Here is a 27,809-nt window from a genome sequence, read left to right as displayed (position 1 = left end):
TCACTAGCTTTGGTAACAGAGACATGTTTGGCTATGTTTTCTACTCATACATGGGTAGTGGATACGAGGGCAATTGATCATGTTTGTTACACCTTACAAGGCTTCAGGCCAACAAAGCATTTGAGAAGTGCCGAAATTACCATCTCCATGGGTAATACAACGAAAGTTGTAGCTATTGCAGTTGGATATTTATCCTTATGTTTTGATGACTATGTTTTTGTTTTAAAAGATATTTTATTTGTGCCAGATTTTTGGCGGAATATTATTTTTATTTCTAAATTTTATTTGAATGAATATTCAATTATTTTTTATAGTGGAGTTTTATCATGAGAAATAACAAAGTTATTTGTTAAGGTGTTTTGAACAATTCTCTTTATAATATTACTTGTCCACATAAGAACTTTTTTCATGTTGCATCTACATCATCTACATCATCAAATTCAAGAAAGAGAAAGTTATTTCTCATGAGGATCATACACATATGTGGCACCTTAAATTAGGTCACATCAATCTAAACATGGTCCAAAAGCTCGTGTCAAATGAAACTTTGAAGGAATTCAAAGCTATTCATTTTAGAATCTGCGAATCTTATATAAAGGGAAAGATGACGACCAGACTTTTAAGGCAAAGGGGAATAGGGCCTCACATGTATTAGAATTGATCCATTTTTACTTGTGTATATCGATGTCTACAAAGGCTCGTGGAGGGTATGAATATTTTGTCACTTTTATTATTGATTAGTCGAGATACGAATACAGTTACCCACTTCACCATAAGTCTGAATGCTTTGAGAAATTCAAGGAAGTTAAGGCAGAAGTAGAAAACAAGCTAGGTAAAAGTATCAAGTCACTGCGGTCTGATGGTGAATACCTAAGGAACGAGTTCAAGAAATATTTTTTAGAATCTAGGATCACATACCAGTTGACTGTACCGGGTACTCCCCAACAAAATGGTGTAGTAGAAAGAAGGAATAGAACACGCTTAGAAATCATGCATTCGATGATGAGTTATGCATCTTTGCCAATTTCGTTTCGGGGGCCTTGGAAACAATGGGTTACCTACTAAATCTAGTGCCATCCAAGTCATATCTCAAAACTTCTATCAAGTTATGGTCAGGGTGTCAACCCAATATAGGCCATATAAGGTTATGGGGTTGTCCTGCATATGTACTAGACAAGGAAGCTGTGAAATTGGAGCTTAGATGTGTAGTAATATTGCTTGTAGGATATTCTAAGGGAACGAAATGTAGCTTGTTTCATTATTCTAAGGATCGGAAGGTAGTTGTTAGCAACGCACAATTCTTGGAAGAGGACTATGTGAGCAACTATAATTCCAAGTCTGATATTGTACTTTAAGAAATCGAAGGCAATGAATGGACAATCGATTTCATCACCCAAGCCTAGTGTGCTAGAGATTGTGTCACTGGACACTGCACACATTATTGACACAGCAGTACCACCATGGCCTCGTCGTAGTGCGAGGGTTGTTCGTCAACTCGAACGATTTATGTTCTTGGGAAAGCCTTCGGATTTTCTCCTGGAAATGAATAGAGAGACTTCGAAATAGATACTTATATACAAGCAATAATAGATGAGAATGCAGACTCTTGGTACAACTCCATGGTTCTTAAGATTGAATCCATGACTGATATGAAGGTATACTAGAAAATTGAGTTACCGGAAGGTTGTTAGGCCATAGGTAGAAAGTGGGTACACAAGAAAAAGAGATGTTCGAAAGGCAAAGTTACAGCCTTCAAGGCTAGATTGGTGGCGAAACGGTATACCCAAGTTGAGGATATTGATTACGATGAAACATTTTTCTCGATTGTCATGCTTAAGTCCATTCGGATGCTCCTTACCATAGCAGCTGACGAAGCTGTCGTTTGAGCTTCGCGCAAATAAAATATCCTGTGCCCACAACTAGACTAGCTAGTGGTAAGTCCAGAGTCGAATCCACAGGGAACTGAGCAGTAACTTCTCCTGCAAAGGTGTCACTAGAAAAGGTTTGTTTTCTGCAGTGTTCTGACCACAACGTGCTTATGGGCAGATCGGGGTTTCCAACTAAAACTGAAATAACAAGGTAAACAAATCAAATAACAAAATAATTCTGACTTGGGTTCGAATCACTAAACATGAACTAGACACTCGATCATTGGTGCAAAGATTAATCACTATACTCGCATACTAGTGGTTATAAGCATAAGAATTGTTGCGCCCCTATTGTCACTCGTCACGCACGCAAAAACCCTTGCCCAATCTATCCTTTCAGTTTATGATCCCTTAGAAGGATCAGCTAATGGAAATCAACTACCCCGGGCAACATCTACGCTCTCTGCGATGGTCTATCGCTAGTTGTGCATTGCCCAGAATGCTTTAAGCTCTAGATAGACCCACTTGACTCTTACGCCGATATTTCACAGCAGTCACGGCTCCAACACCAGTTGTACTATTTTGGAGGTCGGTAGCAACTCGCCTTATGCCCAAAGTATTACTTGTGGTCAGAACTCCCTAGTTAACTAGTGACCAATTAATTAACCAAGTTGTTTCAACCTTTTTAGAATCAAACCTAGTGTATCGGGATTATGCTCATACAGTTATTATGCCCAAATTAGACCTCTCGAGTTAGGTGTTCATGCTTAGATCATCTTGCCCAAATCAGAATATAAAACTTAGCCAAACATAAAATAAATAACAAAGGCAAAAGACATAAAGGAAAACATAAAGTAAAAACTGAAATAGAAGCTTACTTAAGGCAGAAGGGTACTTATGGCCAAAAGTGCTGCAGAAAACATGAACAGAAAATTAAACTGCTATGCCCATAAGGGGCGACTACTCCTACCTAACTATGGAAAGTAAAACTACAGCAATGGTCTCTCCAAAATTCGTCCTCCCCTCTCTACTCTGCCTCCTTTCTTTTCCCGAATGATTCACAGCCATGTGGTATTTATAGGAGTAACTAGGGCAACAAGGCCCAGCCCATGACGTGCGGCCGGATCCATGCAAGCATGGAGAGGCTTATCCTTTTTCAGACCTAATCTTCATGAAGATATGTTTCCTTTTGGATAAGGCGGTGGTTTGGCCTTATCGGTCTCTTTTGGATAGATGCCGCCCTTCCGCCCTTTTCGGACTCCCACTTGCAATCTTCATCGCCCGTCTATTGTGCCTCCGTCTTCTTCCCCTGCCTTCCTTCTCTTGCCTGCCAGCTCCCGTGCGGTACTTATGGGCATAAGGGATGGTTTTGCCTCCAACTCCCCTTTACTTCCGGCGCATACCTCTTTCACGAGAAGTGACAGCACTTTCGACCCCTGGAGTGCTCGGAGGATTCTTCTGCTTAGCTGATTCCGCTGCTCGGATGATTCATCTGGCAAAAGCCGACTTCGCTGCTCTGGCACTTTGATTCCGCTGGCAGCTTGATTTCTCTGGCGAAGCCGATTTCGCTGCTCTGGCACTTTGATTCCGCTGGCAGCTTGATTTCTCTGGCAAAGCCGACTTCGCTGCTCTGGCACTTTGATTCCGCTGGCAGCTTGATTTCTCTGGCATTTTTGCCTCTTTCCCACAAGCTGGTCCTGCCATTGAACTACGCCCTCCCAGGCGACCAAACGACACAAACACAAGGAAAAAGACTCGATCTAGACCTAAAACAGATACAAAAAACGAGCACAAACATGGGCTCATCACATGCACACACTTTAAACACGATTATCCTCAAGCGTGCACATGCAATTATGCCCAAAAGACAGACACAAACAAAACGAACAAGACTCGACACAAGGGTTAGCACAACCAAAACACAATACAAAAATGCAAGAGAATATCTAAGCAAAAACATGCAAGCAATCAGAGACAAAAAAAAATCATGCAACGCCATCAGTTAAGTCAAGAAGGGGTCTGTGAGCGTAAGGATGTTCCTCCCATCGCTCATTCTCTCAAGTGTTTTTGGGACGTGTTTACGCTCGTGACATCTTGCTAGGTTTTGCCATAGGCTTGCCTATCTTCTATTGTCTCCCCCTTTAGTCAAAGTTATAGGTGCATCTCATTAGGTCTTTTATGAGTTGTAACGTGGCTTAAGACATAAGGTGAGAATTTTTGGTACGAGGCTAAGGTCATTCTGAACTTCATTCTGGGCAACAAACTTCCCAGATTTTTAAGATCCCTGCCTATTCTTGCGGGCATAAGCACATACTGACCAAGACATTAACCCATTTTTTTGTTTTTTTTTTGTTTTTTTTTTTCTCTTTTCTTTTCTTTCTCTTTCTAATCTGGACTTTTCTTTATTTTGGGATTAGATGTCCCATTTTACAATTTTTGCACTAATCCTGCCCATAGGATTCACTACACTATCTCCCTTTCTTTTGCCTTCAAGTTCAGTTTGACCGGGATGGCTCAAATCTAGGCAAATTTATTAGTGAATTCAAATGAATTATTAAGCTCAAAAGGGCTCACAAGTGATAGATGTAGGGTTGGTCAGTTTGGCTTTGTGGGCTAAAGAAAGAATTGCCTAAATCATTTAACACACCTAGACTATGTACACAGGGTTCGACTAAGAATCAAGGCAAGTTCTAGCATTACCCTAGTCAAGATGTCAATTTTCACACAAGAAAGAAAAAACTGTTATGGGCATAAGACAGCATATATTAAAGCTCAAAACCTCACATGGTATGCCCACAGCCCTATCCATCGTCCTCAACTACATACGGCATGCATTGAAATTCAAATCTCAGACTACTTGCACAACAAACTCAGAATATAATCATGCTTATTTGATTGCAAATCGAAAGGCTAACCACAGGACAAAGAAACAACGCTCGGCCCACCCCACACACACACTTTGCCTTGGGCAAAGTAGGTGTGTAGAGGGGGTCGAAGAACAGACTCAAAACGAAAACTAAAAAGAAACTAAGACCTAGGGAGGGTTATGCCCAGAACAGAGTTCAGGTGGGCACCTGAATCTAGTGCTCGGAAAGTAGGCAAAGAGTGCTTTTCTGGTCTCCATCATCATAGCTTCTGTTATGCCCATACGGGCGTCATTACTTGCACTCAAATGGTGAAGGTTCTCTGAATTCTCCTTGTTCTTACTTGCTGGGGCAGATGGCTGAAAGATTGTTGTAGGCGTAACCTCTACAGAGGTGGTGGATCTGACTCTCTTGCCCTTGATGCGCACGTCCTTCAGGAGAACCAATGCTGAAACACAAACAAAACACATAAAAAAAACAGGTATTCCTCCCCACTCACACACTTTGCCTTAGGCAAAGGGTGTTAGAAGGAGGAATACCAACAACAAACGAAAACAAAAAGGGTGACCCTCCCCACACACACACTTTACTTTGGGCAAAGTGGGTGTGTAGAGGAGGTCGAAGAACAGACACTACGAAAATAAAAACGAAAACAGAAAGGATCGACCAAAGTTTTGGGTGCCCTCACCAAGTGTTTTGCTTTGGGCAAAACAAAGGTGAGGGCAAAGGGTTACCCCTCCCTTGACCATGGCCAAACAAAACAAAACAGAAATAGGAAAGAAGGTAGAGACGAAACAAACTCAAAACAAATCAAAATAAAGATAAAACCATAAGGGGGTTATGCTCAAGAGGAGGTTTCAACGGTCTCTTCATTACCACATCTTTCACGGTTGGATTGAGCTTTCGTTGTGGGTCATGAACTGGAACGTCATCCTCCTCCATGAGAATATGATGCATGCACACAGTCTGGCTTATGCCCTTGATGTCCACTAGGGTCCAACCGATTGCCTCCTTGTGTGTGCTCAAAATCTCTCGGACTTGCTCCTCCTCTATTGGGCTTAATTCCAAATTGATAATCTGGGGCAAAATCTCATTCTCGCCCAGACAGATGCACTTCAGGTGCTTGGGCAAATTCTTCAATTCGAGCTTGGGTGCTCTCTCGGGTGATGACACCAACTCGTCCTCTAGTTCGATGGTGGGAATATTAAGGGCTTCTGTGTATCCCACTTCCTCCTTTGGGGTATCCATCATTCCAGCAGCTTTCTCCATATCCTCGTCTTGGGCATAGTCCTCTATCAGGCTTTCTTGGATCATAACATCTGTTTGGTCGAGAAGTACTTTCTGGGGCAGGATATCTTCCTCACTCATCAGCATCACAGCATTCACCTCCACCTGGGCAGGAAGCTTGCCCTGCTTCTTTTCCATCCTAGCGATCGTTTGGGCAAGATGGGATAATTGCGCATTGATATTCTGCATTCCTCCTCGAGTTTCCATCTTGAATTTCTCGATCTCTTGCTGGAATTTCATGTTTTCTTGTGCCATCATGTGTACAAGTTCTGCCAAGGAAGCCCCTTTTACCTGTGAAGGCTGTTGTGGGCACTGCTGTCGGTAGGGCTCAAAAGGCTTTTGGCCATATCCTCCATTGTTTCCTCCTAGCTGTCCCAAAGCATTGACTTCTTCTTCATCCTCAAAGAGTTGAGGGCATTCATCCGTTGCATGGGTGTATGCCATACAAAGTTGGCATGCTTTCACCGGCTTCTTCATCAAAGGAATCTGGTTGCTCATGAACTTCTCCAAGGCACTGCACAGCTTGTCAATCTTATCGTCTTGGGCAGACGATGGTTCTGGTGGTGACATTCTCTCTATTATGCCTTCTTCATCCCCTGACTCCTCCGCCATATTAGCTATAGGTTTGAATGCTTCTGCCGCCGATTTGTTCAAAATGGATCCTCCACATGCAGCATGCAGCCATTGCCTTTCTTGCCTTCGAAGTTCTCCCACAAAGTATTGAACAAGATCGTGGGCTGGTATTTGATGTTGTGGGCATTTGGCTAGCATTTGTTTTAATCTTCCCCAGTAGTCATATAAGATCTCTCCATCCCCCATCTTGATGTTGCTTATTCTGGTCCTTAGGCTTTGGATCCGGCTGACTGGGAAGAACCTTTCGAGAAACTTCTGCTGCAACTGCTGCCAGGTCGTAATGCTGCTTTTGGGCAAAACGTACAACCAATCCCTCGCTCTCTCTTGAAGAGAGAACGGAAAAGTAAGGAGTCGGATGTACTCAGTAAGGGCAGGAGATGCGGTGCGGATAGTTCCACAAGCCATCTCGAAATCTTGCAAGTGTCGCATAGGGTCCTCTCCGGGCAGATTGTTTGGGAACATCATATCCCGAAGGGTCTTATTGGCTGGATTGTCTTCTCCGACCATATCTCCCTCTCGGTTCCTGTTCAGCTGTGTCTCTTGCTCTGCCCGACGTCGTTCTCCATTGTTTCAGTGTGCGGTCCTTTCGATCTCGGGATCAAACAATAATAGCTCCTTGTGACCTGCACTCCTAGTACAATGCATACACAAACGTTAAGGCAAAACTCACACAAAATTATCGTAGTGCGAGGGTTGTTCGTCAACTCGAACGATTTATGTTCTTGGGAAAGCCTTCGGATTTTCTCCTGGAAATGAATAGAGAGACTTCGAAATAGATACTTATATACAAGCAATAATAAATGAGAATGCAGACTCTTGGTACAACTCCATGGTTCTTAAGATTGAATCCATGACTGATATGAAGGTATACTAGAAAATTGAGTTACCGGAAGGCTGTTAGGCCATAGGTAGAAAGTGGGTACACAAGAAAAAGATATGTTCGAAAGGCAAAGTTACAGCCTTCAAGGCTAGATTGGTGGCGAAACGGTATACCCAAGTTGAGGATATTGATTACGATGAAACATTTTTCTCGATTATCATGCTTAAGTCCATTCGGATGCTCCTTACCATAGCAGCTGACGAAGCTGTCGTTTGAGCTTCGCGCAAATAAAATATCCTGTGCCCACAACTAGACTAGCTAGTGGTAAGTCCAGAGTCGAATCCACAGGGAACTGAGCAGTAACTTCTCTCCTTCAAAGGTGTCACTAGAAAAGGTTTCTATTCTGCAGTGTTCTGACCACAACGTGCTTATGGGCAGAACGGGGTTTCCAACTAAAACTGAAATAACAAGGTAAACAAATCAAATAACAAAACAATTCTGACTTGGGTTCGAATCACTAAACATGAACTAGACACTCGATCATTGGTGCAAAGATTAATCACTATACTCGCATACCAGTGGTTATAGGCATAAGAATTTTTGCGCCCCTATTGTCACTCGTCACGCACGCAAAAACCCCTTGCCCAATCTATCCTTTCAGTTTATGATCCCTTAGAAGGGTCAGCTAATGGAAATCAACTACCCCGGGCAACATCCACGCTCTCTGCGATGGTCTATCGCTAGTTGTGCTTTGCCCAGAATGCTTTAAGCTCTAGATAGACCCACTTGACTCTTACGCCGATATTTCACAACAGTCACGGCGCCAACACCAGTTGTACTATTTTGGAGGTCGATGACAACGCGCCTTATGCCCAAAGTATTACTTGTGGTCAGAACTCCCTAGTTAACTAGTGACCAATTAATTAACCAAGTTGTTTCAACCTTTTTAGAATCAAACCTAGTGTATCGGGATTATGCTCATACAGTTATTATGCCCAAATTAGACCTCTCGAGTTAGGTGTTCATGCTTAGATCATCTTTCCCAAATCAGAATATAAAACTTAGCCAAACATAAAATAAATAACAAAGGCAAAAGACATAAAGGAAAACATAAAGTAAAAATTGAAATAGAAACTTACTTAAGGCAGAAGGGTACTTACGGCCAAAAGTGCCGCAGAAAACATGAACAGAAAATTAATCTGCTATGCCCATAAGGGGCGACTACTCCTACCTAACTATGGAAAGTAAAACTACAGCAATGGTCTCTCCAAAATTCGTCCTCCCCTCTCTACTCTGCCTCCTTTCTTTTCCCGAATGATTCACAGCCATGTGGTATTTATAGGAGTAACTAGGGCAACAAGGCCCAGCCCATGACGTGCGGCCAGATCCATGCAAGCATGGAGATGCTTATCCTTTTTCAGACCTAATCTTCATGAAGATATGTTTCCTTTTGGATAAGGCGGTGGTTTGGCCTAATCGGTCTCTTTTGGATAGCTGTCGCCATTCCGCCCTTTTCGGACTCCCACTTGCAATCCTTTCTCGCCCGTCTGTTGTGCCTCCGTCTTCTTCCCCTGCCTTCCTTCTCTTGCCTGCCAGCTCCCGTGCGGTACTTATGGGCATAAGGGATGGTTTTGCCTCCAACTCCCCTTTGCTTCCGGCGCATACCTCTTTCACGAGAAGTGACAGCACTTTCGACCCCTGGAGTGCTCGGAGGATTCTTCTGCTTAGCTGATTCCGCTGCTCGGATGATTCCTCTGGCAAAGCCGACTTCGCTGCTCTGGCACTTTGATTCCGCAGGCAGCTTGGTTTCTCTGGCAAAGCCGACTTCGCTGCTCTGGCACTTTGATTCCGCTGGCAGCTTGATTTCTCTGGCAAAGCCGACTTCGCTGCTCTGGCACTTTGATTCCGCTGGCAGCTTGATATCTCTGGCATTTTGGCCTCTTTCCCACAAGCTGGTCCTGCCATTGAACTACGCCCTCCCAGGCGACCAAACGACACAAACACAAAGAAAAAGACTCGATCTAGACCTAAAACAGACACGAAAAAAGAGCACAAACATGGGCTCATCAGCAGCCCACATAGACCTCAACGTTTGGCAAATGGATGTCAAAGCCGCTTTCTTAAACAGTTTCCTTGAAGGAAGAAATGAACATCTATATGCATCAACCCGAAGGGTTCATGAAAGAGATAGAAGAGCATCTCGTGTGGAAGTTCAAGAAGTCCATATATGAACTAATGTAAGTTTCCCAGTTTAAGGATCAACTACAAGAATAAATATGAGTATCAAATGAATAGTTCTTATGATCAGCCAAGAACATAATTAATTTATTCCGCTAGAATTACCCCTTTATCATAAGTGATGAATCTAGGCTTGTATTAGACTTATTGAACCCTCGTATTTAAGATATACTAGTGCACCTCCTGTGTGATGCACGGTTCACAACATATCTACAAATTTATAAAAATATAAGTAAAAATATCTAAATATCATCATTTATGATTTAGATTAGAGTGGATTTTGAAACTAGCCACTTTGGAATAGTAAAATTTAAAAATACCCACTAAGATAAAAAAAAATTTAAAAAATACCCACATTTACCATTTTACCCTTACACATAAAATTTTTACAAATACTCACAGTTCACTGGTTGTGAATTCAAGCTTTAAAATTCGAATTCACAACTGAATAACAAGTATTGGTTGTGAATTCAAGTTTTAAAGTTTGAATTCACAACTATAAATAGTGTTAGTTTGTGAATTCGCGTGAATTCACAACCAACACTATTTCAAGTTGTGAATTCACAACCAACACTATTTCTAGTTGTAAATTCACAAGCAGCGCTGATAATTCAGTTGTGAATTCATAAATCTGGTTGTGAATTCAAGAACATTTGTACAAAATTATGTGATTTTCATCAATTTCTTCGTTACTTATATTTTTTTCAATTAAATTCAAATTGAATTTAACTTTTCCCCAAATTTCTCTTCTAAATGGCATACTTTCTTAAAGTAATTGAATAAGAAAAATCCTCAAAATCTAGAATCCCTAAATTCCTCTCCATCTCAAATCCTGAAACCACCATGCCCAGGGTTTTCGAGATGACGGTGGTGGCGGCGTACAGCGGCGAGCTCGCCAACCTTAGGCGATGCGGCGCCGAATTTAAGAGAAAGAGAGATTCCCCGTCGCCGAGCTCAGATCACCGCTCCTCCTCCTCCTGTAGTTGTTGGTGACGACTGTGTAGTGGCTGACGAGGAGGAAGGCACTAGCCAGCACACCGATGATGGCGATGATGGGAGAAAGTGGCGCCGGAATCTTCGACGGACGGCGGCGGAGTTGAGAGTGATGTGAACCTCGCCGGTAAGGATTTGAATCTTGCCGGTCCGTTCAACAACACGTTATGCGGAAGGCTTAATATGAACGATGAACTGAATTAATAAACAAAGGAACAAAGATAAGATGGAAATCCCAAAATATCTGAATCTAACTCACGAAATGATCTAGGCGAACGAATCCCTAAACCCCAACGTATAGTTGATGCAGCCACTCGGGGACGATCAATGACACGCGACGAGGGTTGGTGAGCTCACCGTTACGTCGATAAGTTGAATTTGTTTGGGCAAAATTCAGGAAGAACTCGAAGTCCTCAAGAGAGAATAAACTCACAAATTGATTGATAAAAGATATGATATGCTTTTCGTTCACATGCAGCCATATATATAGGCAAACTAAACCCTAATCTAATGAAGAAAATAACGTAAAACAAGGAAACTCGAAAACAAAGAAACTTAAAGAAAACTTGTTCCGCAAGTTTTTGACAACTCTGGCGAAGACGCCAGCTCTGGTTCATAGTCTGGCTCTGGGATGCCAGCTCTGGTTATGGTCTGCTCTAGACTTTAGTCAGCTCTGAAACTTAGCTCTGCTCTGGAAGCTTATCCTGCTCTGCTCTGGAAGCTTGTTCTGCTTTGCTCTGGAAGCTTGTTTTGCTCTGCTCTGGAAGTACGCTCTGCTCTGTAAGTCCGCTCTGCTCTGTAAGTCCGCTCTGCTCTGGACGTCCGCTCTGCTCTAGACCATTTGCTCTGCTCTGGCAGTCTAGAAGTTTGCTCTGCTCTGGCATTCTTCTCTGCTCTGCTCTGGCATGTGTGCTCTGCTCTGGCCTGTTTGCTCTGCTCTGAAGACCTTCTCTGCTCTGGCACAACGACTTCAGCTCTGGCGAGCTTGGCTCTGTTCTGGCGCGTTCAGCTCTAGTGAGTTTAGCTCTGTTCTGGCACGAGTTTGGCTCTGTTCGGGCTGCATCATTCCCCTCTTCTTGGAGAGGATTTGTCCTCAAATCCAAGTCGTCAATGCAGATGCCTGGATCAAAAACTAAATCTTTGTTTGTTGCAAGGAACGACTGTTGGGCCATAGCTTTTCTCTCTTGTCCATCATTCGTCTTGCCGAGATCAAAAACCAGATGTTTCGGCTCTAACCCTGATTTTTTGTGAACTTTGAACATGAAGAAGTTGTTGTTGAAAAGATCGCTATGCTGCACTTCGCTTCCGAATAGCGTACCACCATGCTTCACGTCTCTTTCGAACCGCCATGGTTGCTTCAACCATTTGTATGTAGCGTGGGTGCTTCTGAACAGCCATAGTTGCTTCCAAACAGCCATGGTTGCTTCAACCATCAGCGCTTCATCACCAAAAACTGCACTGTTATACTTGTCTATTTGAAACGGAACCTTCACCAACTTCATCAGCTTGGTATCTCCAATATCATGCTTCCATTGCAGCGTAGGTTGCTTGAACAAGATAAGTTCAAACTTATTTGCACCATCACAGCGCTGCTCCTTGTCAACACTCTTATCTTGCGTCAAAGCCTTTGCTTCCAAAGTTGATGGAATAGATTCCTCAAGCAGCACTTCCTCACGTGGCTCCAACGTAGGATTAGACTCATCAATGTTGATATCAACCTCTCTATCAACTACCACCAATTCTTTTGGATGCAGACACACCTCATCTTTGATATCCACCACGACTTCCACGTCAACCTTCTTCTCCTTTTTCTCCACCGGCTGCTCCTTAGTGTTCACCTTCTCCGCTTCCTTTTCGTCGTCGGACCCCTCCAATTTTGGCATATCGGGATCGGTCTCCTCACCATCAGTCACAACCTCGCTATCATCTTTGATAGCAACAATCTCTCTCAGCGTAGGTTCCCTTCTCCGATTGAATCTGTTCTGGATAGATCCCTTTTCTCTCAGGATTTCTCAAATGTTTGGTATTCTGCCTCTACGCTGTTTCTCCCTAGGCTGGGGTCCGATCACTCTCCTATTCTTTTGAGATGTCAGGATACGGCCTCTACCCTTGCAGGTCGTCGGTTTTGGTTCCTGAATATGTGGTGCTCTCATGAGGGCTTTTTGGATCAGATTCGTGTTTCTTGGTCTTCGCCACTGGATTGCCTTTGTCCTATGGTCCGTGTGATGAAAAAGTTGAAACGTCTTCGCCCGACTCTCAAGGCCTGGAACCAGGAAACCTTTGGGAACTATAATACTGCCCTACCTGAGCTGCAGCAGGATTTGAGTCTCCTTCAGGAGGAAATTGATGAGCAGGGCTACACGGATGATCTTTTTGACCAGGAGCACTACTAGAAAAACGCTCATAGATAACGGATTTTATCCGTTATCTATGAGCAAAAAAACCGTTGTGTATAGTGGTGTTATCTATTCTATACGTCATACACAACGGTTTCAAAACCGTTATGTATAGTAGCATAGATAACGGTACGATGCGTCATACATAACAGTACGCATCCGTTATCTATAAAGGTTATACATAACGGTTTTTCACCGTTATGTATTAAGATTTTTCCGTTATGTATTAATTTTTTTTTATTTTTTTTATTTTTTTTTATTTTTTTTTATCATAGTTAACAGTTTTTTGCACTTTTTATAACGGTTTTAACCGTTATCTTTGATAGAATACATAACGGTTTTTCACCGTTATATATTAAGATTTTTCCGTTATGTATTAATTTTTTTTATTTTTTTTTTATCATAGTTAACAGTTTTTTGCACTTTTTATAACGGTTTTTTGCACTTTTTATAACGATTTTTGCAGTTTTTATAACGATTTTAACCGTTATCTTTGATTAGAATACATAACGATTTTTTGCACCTTTTATAACAGTTTTTTTGCACTTTTTATAATTGCAGTATATTTTTAAATTTTGCAATTTTTATAAAACGACAAAATGATAAAATCAGCAATAACAATTTTATATATCATCCAAAATATTCATACATTACCATCCAAATGAACCAAGTATCAAGTATACATCATCATTGCATATTCGATTCAAAATTGAAAGTACCAACTATCTTATAGCTAAAACAAAAATCTATCATACTATGTATTCTAGCACTAAGTCCTCAAGAACTAGTTGCTCTTTCCTGAAATCCTTCTTCCTCATGAAAGTAATCTGCAATAGAGATTTAGTGAAAAATGAAGAATGACCGCTACCTTCAGAATTATTAAAGTGACAAACTAAAAAAATAGGCACCAAGATAGGCAATCGTATGAGGTAGCTTAAAGTGCACCTGAGCCCTTCTTTTCTCTTCCATCTCTTCCTTGAGGGCTTCGTTACTGCACCTCAGCCGAGCTTCTTCTTCGCGCCACCACGGAGGCGGAGGACCAGGTGGAGGTGGACTCCTTCTGGGAAAGGCGGACGAGAGAGCGGCAGATCGAGGCGCGACGAACTGGGGGAGAGCAGCATATGCCCATCTCAAGAGTTCATATCTAATATGCCAGCCAACAATATACATAACTCTCTCCAAAACCAATTTTCTTCTAAGTGTCAAGGAAAAAAGTACCTTCGACGCTGTCGTATTTGCTCTCTTTCCTCAAAAGTGCTGCTAGGATCGTAACGTCCCAGTAAGAATTCCCAAACTTCACCTCTAATTGATGGGTGAACACCCTATTATTTGTCAAATAAAAATAAAGAATTACTTTCAAAACAATAATTTTATTTAAAATTCACCAGGAAGGAATCACAATAAGTATAACATTCTGGTATTTTGATAATTCAGAAATAAAACTAAGACATAACAGAAAGCAAACTAAACATAGGGCTAGAAACATTCTCTCCTGGTAAATTAACATTTTCCTCATGGGAACTACAAAATCCCAAACAGCTAAAAGGAGAAACATTATCCTTGCATATTAGGAGTAAAAAGGAAATGTAAAATATAGTAAGGAGTAAAAAGGAAATGTAAAATATAGTAGAGAATCACAACCAAACATGGAAAATATAGTAGGAGTAAAAAGGAAATGTAAATGTGAAAATGAAACAGTAAGAAGCTGCATATTAACTCCACTATCCTTGCATCCTTGACATGCTCAATATATTCCCATGAACCACACTATATCACCAGAACAAATGGCTTAAGAGAAGAAAGTATAGGAGAGTAGGAGACAATCACACTCTTCATAAAATCACCCTGGTCAACAAGGCATTTCATAGTTTCAGAACAACTTAATAAGACCATCAATTCAAACTGATCAAAAGACTGCTATTTTATTACATTCTCCCTTCAATCTTTCACCTTTACGATTAAAAAAACTGTTTCCCTTTTATTAAAGTCATGGCAACATCAAAATTTAAATGCCTCATGTTATTCTTGGTTAACTGAGAAATATTTGCATAACCTTGTATTGAAACGAACAGTATCCCTTTAATTCAAGTCATACAAACCAAATTTAAATGCCTCAGATTAATATTGGTTAGTTCAGAAAAATTTGCATAAATCTCGAACACAGAAATATTAAGGTGGTTGATGCTAAAGTTTTAATAATTTACTTGCTGGATATCGTGCAGTTTAAGATAGCTCCTACTCATCCAGTATCATGCATAATTCATATGGTTCTTGATAACAACAACAAAAACAACCAACAACAATAAGCATGTTCAGCACTCTAACAACCCAATGCATTCATGACATAATAAATGTTTGATGTAAATTGTAAAGAGAACGCACACATCTTTCACACATTTCACTTAACATGGGTAACATTATCATGAGGCATCATTCAGCACTATCATTAGTCAAAATGGTTGAACCTGTTGAAGGATTACTCTAAAATCCATCACCAAATAAATTGAGATGAAAACAAAGTTCGTTAGCTACTGTTAAACAGCATAAACCAATGCATCCTAACTTAATTCTCAAGCAACATTATAAAACCACTCCATGCCATAACATATGCAATACCACCTAAAACAAATTCAGCTGTCCATGAGTTACCATATACAAACTCCAGATCTGCAAATCAGTCCGAAATTGAAATAAAGGCAGATTCTAAATCAAAGATATTAGCCGATCGTTCGGTTTAGGAGAGAGCGAAAAGTTCTTCTATCATTTCCAGAATTAGCATATAAACCCAAAAAAAATCTAAATTGAACAGCTTAAACAAGCAACCGTGAACTTCATAAACTCATAAGAAACTGAATAAATATAAAAAGAAATTTGCAGATTGGATTGAAACCAAAAGACAAAGAAAAAGGAAGCAAACAGCAAACCTTGATTCTAAACTTGATAGTAAGAATCGGCTGGAGTTCCTACGTCCTTCCACATTTTTCCCAATTTACACAGAATGATCCTTTCCCTAGAAAACGGTGAAAGAATAAAGGCGGCTTCAGTCTCTTGTTATGATCTCAGATCTCCACACACCTAAAAATCAAACAAGCACAAATTGTAAAAATTCGGACAACAAAGTTCGAATCTCTTACCACAGTCATCCACACTCAACACACATTAGCAAATCGACATCTAAATCCCTGACCAAAAACAAATCAAATCCCTGACTAAATGCCTATCAGAGTTAATCAAACTAAATACTAAATGGTAGCCGTTTAATCAAGCTAAATGCCTGGTTTAAGGCATTCAAGCAGTAGAGTTAATCAAAAAAGAAAGTCAATGATTACCAAGCATCTCAGGCAGGGGAAAGTTACAGCAGACATCAAAATTCAGTAGAATCGTGGTAAACACAGAAACTTGATTTATATAACTCAAACCTGTAGAAACAAGTAAACCACATTTCAAACATCAGATTCTATCTTTTCAACCAAGCTTTGTGTGCTATCATAATTAATTACGCCAAACTTACATTCCTACTCCGGTGAATATAAACAGATACAACTTTCCAGTGAAGATCGCCTGCACCATCAACTTACATTCCTACTCCGGTGAATATAAACAGATACAACTTTCCACTGAATGTTGAAACACATAATTAGACAAGACAAGTACCTTAAGCAACAAATCCATACATTCAAATGAGCGAGCCTTGATTGCACACACAAGAGGGGTCTCCACTCTCCACAACTACATAACAATTACATGGCTGCAAAATAGAAAGCAGCAAAGGGATTAATCAAAAGAGCAGTATAAGAAATATAAACTTCCAATAATACTGCATATCCACCAGCTGCCAGCATATTTTCATAAGTTAATTCAGCAATCTCACAAGATTATATCAGTATATATGATTGGTTAAAAATAATTGCATCAGCAAACATATAAAGGCATAAAATATATGTTTACATCCTTGACCAACTAAGAATAATGTTAAATTAGTAAATGAAAGGTGAAAACCAAAATATAATGCTTACCTTCCACAAAGGACAAGTCATTGACGTAGATGAACAAGATTGCCAGCGTGCACTATATTGATCCATTTTACTATGCAGTTATTACAAAATTTATCTGAAACATTTTAGCTTAAACATCAATGGATAATTGAACCACAATATACCTTCTTCTTTCTGGATAAAATTCCAAAGCAGCAAATTCACAAATACAGCTTGAAATAAAGGCTAGACAGCATACAAAGTCTTCTCATCACTATTCAGTCGTATCACAAGCTTGGATTTCACACATATAGATCTTCAAAAAACCCAAATAAGAACACACTGCAACTACAATTTCATGATTGTTTCTGACTAATTACTAACACTAAATTGAACTAATTCCTACAGAAACTGAAAACAAATAGAAATACAGTCCAACCTAGACTTTTTGACTGCATTCAAAATACTGAAGTATCTGAAACTCATGTTCTCTAGCAAGCTATCTATAACGAATGCATAACGAAACCCCACCCCCGTGGGCTCAGGGCGTTACTCTATCCTTCCCTGAGCTCATAGCTCGAAAACCCCCAATTCATCCCTCAGCAAATAACCAGAACCCAAATCCACCCCCAATCCAGCCTATAAACCACTAAACGATATAAGCTTTAAGCGCCTTAGTGCATAGAGAAAATAGCATGAAGATGCCATCTGCAACACATATGTACACCAAAGAAAACAGTCTATAATCCAATCAATCTTTGAACAAAATAAGAAATTACCATAAACGAGCTCTCTGTGGAAAGAGAAAGGTGGACCGGTGGCATCGTTTCCGCCACTGCTCGCCGGGAGTTGGAGGAGAAAGAGAGGTGATTAGGGTCTGGTGTGCCGGCGGCCATGGCTGCTGCCGCTCCTTCAGTTCAGCGACGGACATCCTCTTTCTCAGCAACAAATCAATTGGAAGCAGAAGAAGATTTTAGCCCTCCAGCTTCATTTGAACCCTAGCTTTGGCATTTCCACACAATTGAGAGTCGAATCGTGTGATTGGGCAAGAGGGATTGAGGAATTGAAAGGGGTTTGGGTGTGTACAGGCTGCGTGAGGAGAGGTCGGCGGAAAAGGGCGGCACGGAGAGGTCGAAGTCCTAGGGTTCTAGATTTGGGGTTCTGTGGAAGACAAAGAAGGGAGAGAGAGCACAGAGCCGTTGAAAGCGGCGGCTCGCCGGATTTCATCAGAGGCCATAGAGAGAGGCGATGAGGGTGAAATGGCAGCGAGATCGCGAAGAGAGAGAGAGAGATTTGGGGAGGAGATGAGACGCAGCGAGGGTGGGCGGCAGCGGCGCGACGCAGCACGACAAGGGTGGGCGGCGACGGGCTGGCTCGGGGCAGCGGCGCCGGCGGCGGAGTCAAGAGGGGAGAGAGAGAGTCGAGAGAGAGAGGACGAACAAAACTAGAGCTTCTAGTTTTGGGGGGTTAATTTCTAAATTCCCTAAATTTTTTTTTTCTTTTTTTTTCACTTTTAATATTCAATTTTTGGTATTTAGATTTCTAATTTAGATATTTAATTTAGATTTTATATAAGTGTTAATAAAATAAAAAAATGTTATGAATTTTTTATTTTTCAAAGTCCATATCTAGGAATAAATTCAAATTTTAGGATAAATAATTTATTTGTTGCTATTTTTTAATATAATATAAGATAATATAATATTATTTTAAAAAAATTAATAAAAAAAATTATACATAACAGTTTTTAGAGACGCTCATACATAACGGTTCAAAAACCGTTGTAAATGACTCTTATACATAACGGTTATTTAACGTTATAAATAAACCGTTATAAAAGATGATCATAGATAACGGTGGCACAACGGTTTTGTAATACCGTTATGTATGCAACTAATAGATAACGCAAAAACATAACGCATTTGTTCAAACCGTTATCTATGCATATAGACAACACTACATAGATAACAGATTTTTCGAAAACCGTTATCTATTCCTAAAAGTGCGCTCATACATAACGGTTTTTGAAAAAAACCGTTATCTATGCACTGTTATGTATGTAAACTTTTGTAGTAGGTTAGTTTGCAGGCTCGCATTAGCATGATTCTCTTGAGGAAATCTGAACACCTGCGACAGCAAAGTCGGGTCTCTTGGCTTTCTGACGGTGATAGAAATACTCGTTTCTTCCATTCTATGGTGAAATGGCTTCGTTCAAGCCAAACCATCAAGAAGCTTAGTATCGATAGCGTTATTTCAGAAGATCTGGTCACCATGGCAGCTCATGTGGTTCGGTTCTATGAGGATCTTTTTACGGAGCCGAGTTCTGGGGTTGTGGACAGATCCTGGGTCTCTGGTTACATTCCCTCTTCTATCACTGCAGCTCATTCTGCTTTGCTTACTACGCTCCCTTCCGCTGAGGATATTCGCTCGGTGGTCTTCTCGATGGATGAGAATAGTGCTCCTAGCCCGGATGGTTTTAATGGTGCCTTCTTCCATCATTCTTGGGAGGTGGGGGGGGAGGATATGGTTGCCGCGGTGAGGCGTTACTTCTCTCTTGGGTATCTTCCTCACGGGCTTAACTCCAATCTTCTTTGCCTTCTTCCCAAGAAAGCGGATGTGGTTCTTGTTTCGGATTATCGGCCTATTGTTCTTGGTAATTTCTTTTTCAAAGTCATCACCAAAATTCTGGCCTCTCGGCTGAATTTGGTGGCGACTGAGATTGTTTCTGCCAATCAGTTCGGCTTTATTTCGGGACGTTCTATTCAGAAGTGTATTCTACTTGCTTCTGAAGGTGTCAACTGCATGGAACGTTCGATTCAAGGGAGGAATATGGCCCTCAAGGTCGACATCCGGAAGGCCTTTGATACTTTGAGTTGGGAGTTTGTTGATGTCGTTTTGGACAGCTTTGGGTTCCCTCTTCTTTTCCGTCAGTGGATCAGCGTCATCTTCCAACCAGATAGGATTTCTATCCTCTTTAACGGGGAGCAGCATGGGTTCTTTAGCTGCTCCCGTGGGGCTCGGCAGGGTGACCCTTTATCTTCGATTTTGTTTGCTTTAGCTGAGGAGATTTTGAGCCACCTTCTTTTGGATGTTGCGGATAGGGGCTTCATTGGTCGTATGAGGATGTCTCGTTCGCTGCTTTTCCCTTCCCATCTCCTGTATACCGGTGATATTCTTTTATTTTGTAAAGCTGACACACGCAGTTGCAGGATGATTGAGTCTATCCTGCAATTTATGCTAACCTCTCGGGTCAATACTGCAATAAAGCCAAATCCACCATTTTTTGGCAAAGGGGTTTCTCTTCAGTTACGTCGCCGGCTTTAAAGGGATTTGGGCTTCTCCCATGGTTCCCTGCCTTTCGTCTATTTGGGGGTACCTATCTTCGCTGGACGTGCCTCTTCTGCTCGTCTGGCTTGCATTCGGGACCGCATCATTGCTCATTTTCCTAAGTGGCAAGGCATGCAACTGTCTATGGCTGGTTGCATCTGTCTGGTCACCTCGATCATTCAGAGCGCAACTGTTCATAGCATGTTGATCTATAAGTGGCCGGCTAAGCTGCTTCATGACCTGGATCGTGCTTGTCGGTCCTTTATTTGGACGGGCAGCACCACTTCTAAGCCACGGTTTTCAGTGGCTTGGAATAGAGTTTGTGCTCCGAAGGAACAGGGAGGGTTGAACGTTAAGTCTTTCACTCACATCAGTCAGAGTTTCATGCTTAGGTTGGGGTGGTTGTTGATCACTTCTGATTCCTTGGGTTTCCAGCTGTTTCGGCAACGTTATTTGGATTCCTGTCTGCAGCCTCGCTCTTCTTGGTTTTCTTCTATGATTTGGCTGGGTTCGCAGGAGTCCATTCGCACTTTGATCAGCGACACGCATTATTCAATCGGTTCTGGCTCTTCTATTTTGTTCTGGATGGATAGCTGGCTTGGCTACCGACTGGTAGATAGGATTGGGGTCTCGGCCGTGGATTATCAGTTTCTCACGTATCCTATTTTGGACTATTATTTTGATGACACTTGGCACTTCACTCTGGATTTCGTGTAGGCTTTTTCGGACATTGCTGTTGACATAGTGTCGGTTCCTATCAGTGGTGGGGAGGATCGCCGAGATTGGACTCATTCTCACTTTGGAGATGTCTCTTCTGTGATTGTCATGGATCATGTTCGACCCAATTACCCGGAGGTGGATTGGGGCAAGTGGATTTGTGCAGCATTTATTCCGGTGCATCGGTCCATTGTGACTTGGCGGGTTATTCTGGGCAGGCTCCCTACGGCCAGTTCTTTGAGTCGCTCTGGGTACATTGGTTCGGGTTGGTGTCCTCTGTGCAGGAATGCGAGCGAGGATATCAGTCATCTTTTTTGGGAGTGCGAGGTTGCTAGACAGGTTTGGGGTTCCCTCTTCACTTGGTTCAGGATGGATGGTTCGTCGTCTCAGGAGATTGGGAGCTTCATGATTTAGGCTATGAAAAGGCCGGTGAGCGAGCAGGTAAACAACCTCTGGCGGGTTGGTGTTATGTCTGCCATTTGAAGTCTCTGGAATCTCAGGAACAGAGCTATTTTTGATGACGCTCCGGTTTCCGCTATGGCTCTGGTTGTTTAGGTCAAAGCCTTCATCTTGGAAGCCTCTCGTATCAGCCTGGAGGAGATGGCTAATTCTGTTGAGGAGCTTCTTATTCTTCATGGTCTTGGGGTGCTGGGTAGACCTCGTCACCCTACTTCCTACATCTATGTGTTTTGGCTTCCCCCTCCTCATCCGTGGCGAAAGATTAATATTGATGGCACGGTTCATGGCTCCCCTCCCCTTATTCATGCTAGAGGGGTTTTTCGTGATTCTTCGTCTGTTTTGGGATGCTTCCATTTCTCTGCAGGCCATGGTTGGGCGTTTGAAGCGGAGCTTCTTGCCCTCATCATTGCTCTTAAGCAGATTGTGGTTCAGGGTTGGGACTATGTGTGGATTGAGACAGATTGCAGTTACATGGTCGATCTCCTCCGTTCGCGTTCCCACACGGTTCCTTGGAGATTGTTCAGCCGTTGGCGGAAGGTACTTTCTTCCATTGTTGAGCTTCATATTATCATCACTCACATTTACAGGGAAGGGAATCGTGTTGCTGACTTCATAGCCTCTTCGGTGGTGGATGATGGAATCTGGCCTTTTGCGATCCCGGATATTCTTCAATTGGTTAGCGATGACAGAAGAGGCCTGCCTTATGTTCGTATTGTCCTTTAATTGTGTTGTGCTTTCCAAGGAAGTTACTGTCTTTTTCTTAGTTTTTGTTTTCGGTTCCCTTTGGTTTTTGGTTTTTGGTTTTTGTTCTTTGGTTTCCTGGGTCCGCTGGTCTTAGGTGGTGGTCCCTTCTTTGCGTGTCTCCGAGCTACTACTGTGCTTTGGTTTAGTGTTGGCTCCCGGGGCTCTGGCTTGTGTTGGGTTCTGGTGGCTGGCCTGGTCCTTAAGTTCGGCGCGTTCCTGGGGTGATGCAAGGAGTCTAAGGTTTTGGGAGGCAACGGATTGATCAGCTTTCCTTGAAGTGATTTGTCCGGTAGATGCTAGCAGGAGTGTCTTCATTGCAATAGGCTTATTATCTTTGGTTTGTATGGTTTGATTGTTCTGAACTCTTGGTCTCTGCTCCTATGATGGTCGTACCGTTATGAGCATAGGGAATCTCGCGGGATGTCTTTGGTTACCCCAACTACTTCATCCCGTGAAGATGACCTTCAATGTGATTTATTGTTCTGAACTCTTGGTCTCTGCTCCTATGATGGTCGTACCGTTATGAGTATGGGAAACCTCACGGGAAGTCTTTGGTTACCCCAACTGCTACATCCCGTGAAGATGGCCTTCAATTTTAAGTTTGAGATTCATAAAAGTAATTGCATTAGGAGACTCACTGCTAGCGGAGAATCGGGTCTGACCGGATTGGTTATTTTTCTTGATGTCGCTTCTCCGGACCTTGCTCTGCACTTTCCTCGTGGTTTGCGGTTCTTAAGGCTTGGTCTGGTTTGAGTTGGTTTGGTGGTGGAGCCTATTGGACCCTTTGCTGTTCCGGGGGATGTGTTGGGGTTTGTGTGACCAGACTGGAGTGGTGATCTTCCCTTGGCTAGCGTCCCTGGGGGGAGAGGCTTTATGTTCTGTCGTTTTTCCTTTAACTTTGTGGTTTTTGCGCTTTGGTTTGCTTTGTCTGTTCTTTTTTCGCTTCTTGGTTGGCAGGTGTTTGTGCGTTTGCTCTGGTGCTGTTCTGGGTTTAGGTCGTTGCTCTGCTCTGGTTCTTTAGTGTTGCGGGCTTGCTTTGGATCTGCCAGAGCTGCCGGTCGGGTCTGCTCTAGATCGGCTGGTCAGCTCTGGCTCTGGTCAGCTCTACAATTGGAGGTCGGTTCTGCTTGCTATGGAGGTCTGCGCTACTCTGGAGTTTTGCTCTGCTCTGGAGGCCAGCTCAGCTCTGAAGTCATCTCTGCTCGGCTCAGGAGGTTAGCTCTACTCTGGAGGTCGGCTCTGCTCTGCTCTGGAGGTCAGCTCTACTCTGGAGGTCGGCTCTGCTCTGCTCAGGAGGTTAGCCCTGCTTTGGCGGTCAACTCTGCTCTGAAGGTTTGCTCTGCTCTGGAGGTCAGCTCTAGGGGTCAGATATGCTCTGTAGCTCTGCTCTGCTCTGGAGGTCGGCTCAGCTCTACTCTGGAGGTCGGCTCTGCTCTGGAGGTCAGCTCTGCTCTGAAGGTATGCTCTGCTTTGGAGTAAGCCTTACTCCAAAGTCAGCTCTGCTCTGCTAGTTGGCTCTGCTCTCAGCAGCTCTGGCCATGCTGCTCTGCTCTGGCACTTGCTCGGGTCATGCCGCTCTGCTCTGGCGAGGACTGCTCTGTCTGCTCGTCCCTGGCATGGTCTGCCCTGGAGTTATCTAATCTGGCGTTGCATGCTCTGACTGCGTTTGATTTGGTTGTGCATCTCTGGTGTTGGCTGCTCTGGCTTTTTTGTGCTCTGACTTTGCGACTCTGCTCTGCTGCTCTTCTTGGTGCAGCCTTGCATGCAGGGATGGCTAGCGCTTCCTTGTGTGGTTTTGGCTTTGCGTTGTTTGCCCGTTTTTTAGCTTGTGTTTTTGTTATTTTTTACGTTCTTTTCGGCTTCCTTTTTTGAGGCCCTTTCCTTGTTTGCGCCTGTGCTCTCAAGGGTTTTTTCCAAACTTCTTTTTTTCAATAAAATTTCCATTTCAGCAGATAGCAATAATCTCTCTATCAAGTTCCACCTCAACCTGCATCTCCTTTTTCTCTACCGGCTGCTCCGTAGACTTCACCTTATCCGCCTCCTTGTGCCGTTGCTGCAGTTGCACGTGATCCTCATAAACTTCTTTAGGGCTAAGGGGAACAAGTGACACCCTATTTTTCTTATACTTAAAGGAGTACTTGTTGGTGAATCCATCATGAGTAGCTCATCTATCAAACTGCTATGGTTTACCCAACAAAATGTGGGTCGCCTGCATGGGAATAACATCGCACAAAACCTCGTCTTCATACCTCTCAATGCAAAAAAGGCACTTTCACTTGCTTGGTAACCTCGACGACGCCGGTCTCATTCAGCCATTGCAAATGATACGGCGTGGGGAGTTGCATCTCAGGCAGCCCCAATCTCTCCACCATGTACCTACTCGCCACATTCGTGCAACTTTGTCCATCAATGATCACACTGCACAACTTGTCTTGGACAAGAACTCTAGTGTGAAAGAGATTATCCCACTGCTCGCTCTCATTGGATCTGAATCCCTGACACGTGAAACACTTTTTATCTCGATGGCAACCATTAGAAACTGTCGGAGTGCCCTAAATTGCTGAACTCACATCCTATGTCCGAGATCTAAAGCGCTGCATCTTGTCATCACTTTGCGGCGTCTCCTTTTTCCATGGATTCCCTGTTGATGAGGAACCACGAAAAACTGGTTGAGACTGCCTCCAATGCCCCTGAGTCTGGCGCTGATTGTTGTTGTTGTTGGTGCCATAAAAGTGTCGACGATCATTCTCGAAGTCTTCATCCCAATTATCCCACTCTCCTCCAAGATACGAGGGATGATGGTGTTTCTTTTGGATGGATGGATTATTTTGCCACTTCATATCCTCACGATCCCTTGCTCCTCTTCGACCACCACGGCCACCTCGAATCGAAGTGGAATGATATTGCTCAAACTGGTTCATTCTCTGGTCCATCCTCTCATACATAGGCTTAAACGCTTCCGCTATCATTCTCCGCCCCTCTTCCCTGGATACGAAACATGGCCAAACTGATACCAAATGATGTGAACCTCGCCGGTAAGGATTTGAATCTTGCCGGTCCGTTAAACAACACGCTATGCGGAAGGCTTAATATGAACGACGAACTGAATTAGTAAACAAAGGAACAAAGATAAGATGGAAATCCCAAAATATCTGAATCTAACTCACGAAATGATCTAGGTAAACGAATCCCTAAACCCCAACGTATAGTTGATGCAGCCACTCGGGGACGATGAATGACACGCGACGAGGGTTGGTGAACTCGCCGTTACTGATGAGGACTAGAATACTCATCAGCGCTGTGCTTGGCAATACAAGAACATCTTACTTGATTATTATTATCATTATTATTATCACAAGAATTAATGAACGCAGGACTAACTAAAGAATACGAAGAGTCAATCAGCCTTGACCAAAGTGCAGAGCTGCTGCCTTGCTAGAGTGCAACACCACCAGCGTAGACCAGAGCAGCACAACAGAGCTGCGCAGCCAGAGCAGAGCAGCGCAGCCAGAGCGGAGCAGCGTAGAGCAGAGCTGCGCAGCCAGAGCAGTGTGGACCAGAGCAGCGCAGCAGAGCTGCGCAGCCAGAGCAACGCAGCCAGAGCTGCGCAGCACAGCAGCATAGCACAGCAGTGCAGCCAAAGCGTAGAGCTGGCCTTGCTAGAACCGGAGTTACCCGCTTCACCAACGAAGGACAACGTAGATGGGTCAAATCAAGACTAAGGTGTATTAAGGCATTAAAGGGCCTAAATCCAATTATTGAAGTTCGTGGGCCTAAGGCCTTTAGGGCTCACTCTCACATCTATAAATAGAATGTTAGCTTTAGCATTAGGGGGAGATTGGGAGCAGCACACTTGTAAAATGTAATCGTCTCAAAATATAGTGGAAGAACTCGAAGAACACCCGTGGATGTAGGTCTTAATGACCGAACCACGTAAATCCTGTCTCGTTTATTGCTTTTTAAATTAGGCGTTGATTTCATGCATCACCAGTTACGTCGATAAGTTGAATTTGCTTGGGCAAAATTCAGGAAGAACTCGAAGTCCTCAAGAGAGAATAAACTCACAAATCCCAGTGCAGTCAGAGTGATCATATCAGCGCAGCCAGTGTGGCTATCTCAGTGCAGTCAGAGTGATCATATCAGCGCAGCCAGTGTGGCTATCTCAGTGCAGTCAGAGTGATCATATCAGCGCAGCCAGTGTGGCTATCTCAATGCAGTCAGAGTGATCATATCAGCGCAGCCAGTGTGGCTATCTCAGTGCAATCAGAGTGATCATATCAGCGCAGCCAGTGTGGCTATCTCAGTGCAGTCAGAGTGATTGTATCAGAGCAACCAGTGCGACTATCCCAGCGCAGTCAGAGCAGCTATTTCAAATACAGGGAAAACAGTTATCTCAATTATATCGGTCGGCGCAGAATATCCGAGTCGTTGTCAGTTCACAGTGTCTATGCTCCGCGCAAAAATATTGTAAGCCGCAAAAGTTAGACAGGGTTCTTTGATTGTCTATGCTCCGCGCAAAAATATTATAAGTCGCGAAAGTCAGACAGGGTTCTTTGATTGTCTATGCTCCGCGCAAAAATATTGTAAGCCGCGAAAGTTAGACAGGGTTCTTTGATTGTCTATGCTCCGCGCAAAAATATTGTAAGCCGCGAAAGTTAGACAGGGGCATTAATTGCACAATTCAAGGCATTAATTGCACAATTCAAGGCATTAATTGCAAAATTCAAGGCATTAATTGCACAACTCAAGGCATTAATTGCACAACTCAAGGCATTAATTGCACAATTCAAGGTATTAATTGCACAACTCAAGGAATTAATTGCACGACGAAGGCCACAATGTCTATGCTCCGCGCAGAAACATCGTAAGCCGCAAAAGTTAGACTGAGGATGAGCCTTAAGGGGCAACTCAGCCGTTCTTCCAGGTCACTCCTCAGCACCGGCTTTTCAGCCCTACTCGGGGGCATTCTCAGCTCTTCCAAGCCTTCTACAATCGTGCTTGACTTCTAAAGTACGCGCACGACACTGGGGGGGAGTAGGGGTGTATACCCCCATCACCTCTCATATCCTATTTTTTAGGGATAAAAAAATTCAAAACCTAAGGGAAAGGGGTTGTTCGTTGACACGGGTGTAATAGCCAAATATTTAGAGCTACCTAAGCACAAAGCTCTCGGAGCTGCCTTAGCACGAGCACAATGATAATAATAAAAAATGGCTTAATGAACACGTTAGAAAGGGAGTTTCTTCATTCTTGTTATTATTGTTGTTATTCTAAATACTTTGACAGGGTCGGGATATTTCTGGCATTGACAAATTGGCAGGGATGTAACATTCTATCATTGATTATGTTGCAAACTTACAAGTATTCGATTTGTGATAAGTTACAGGGCTGCATGGCTAAAAAACACTTGAACCCTACTCGGAAGAGCAGCACAGCGCTGACTCTATATCACACACCACTAGTTGAACACGAAGAAGACACGGTTCAAC

At 42.9% G+C, this 27,809-nt stretch overlaps 1 protein-coding gene across 1 annotated transcript; it reads right to left on the bottom strand.

Annotated features, from left to right (window-relative positions):
- Positions 1-13,733: 13,733 nt before the first annotated feature.
- Positions 13,734-17,136, bottom strand: LOC130994195 (uncharacterized). Its single transcript, XM_057919229.1, has 5 exons — positions 17,116-17,136; positions 14,876-14,944; positions 14,318-14,421; positions 14,045-14,243; positions 13,734-13,926 (listed from the first exon to the last, which is right to left on the bottom strand). Exons 1-5 carry the CDS (start codon positions 17,134-17,136, stop codon positions 13,849-13,851), a joined length of 471 nt encoding a protein of 156 aa, XP_057775212.1. The 3' UTR covers positions 13,734-13,848.
- Positions 17,137-27,809: the final 10,673 nt, after the last annotated feature.

This window comes from Salvia miltiorrhiza, chromosome 7 (assembly GCF_028751815.1).
Source record: "Salvia miltiorrhiza cultivar Shanhuang (shh) chromosome 7, IMPLAD_Smil_shh, whole genome shotgun sequence".
In the NCBI taxonomy this organism is placed as follows: domain Eukaryota; kingdom Viridiplantae; phylum Streptophyta; class Magnoliopsida; order Lamiales; family Lamiaceae; genus Salvia; species Salvia miltiorrhiza.
Note: the sequence above shows the minus strand (reverse complement) of the source record. Positions and strands in the feature narration are given on the sequence as shown.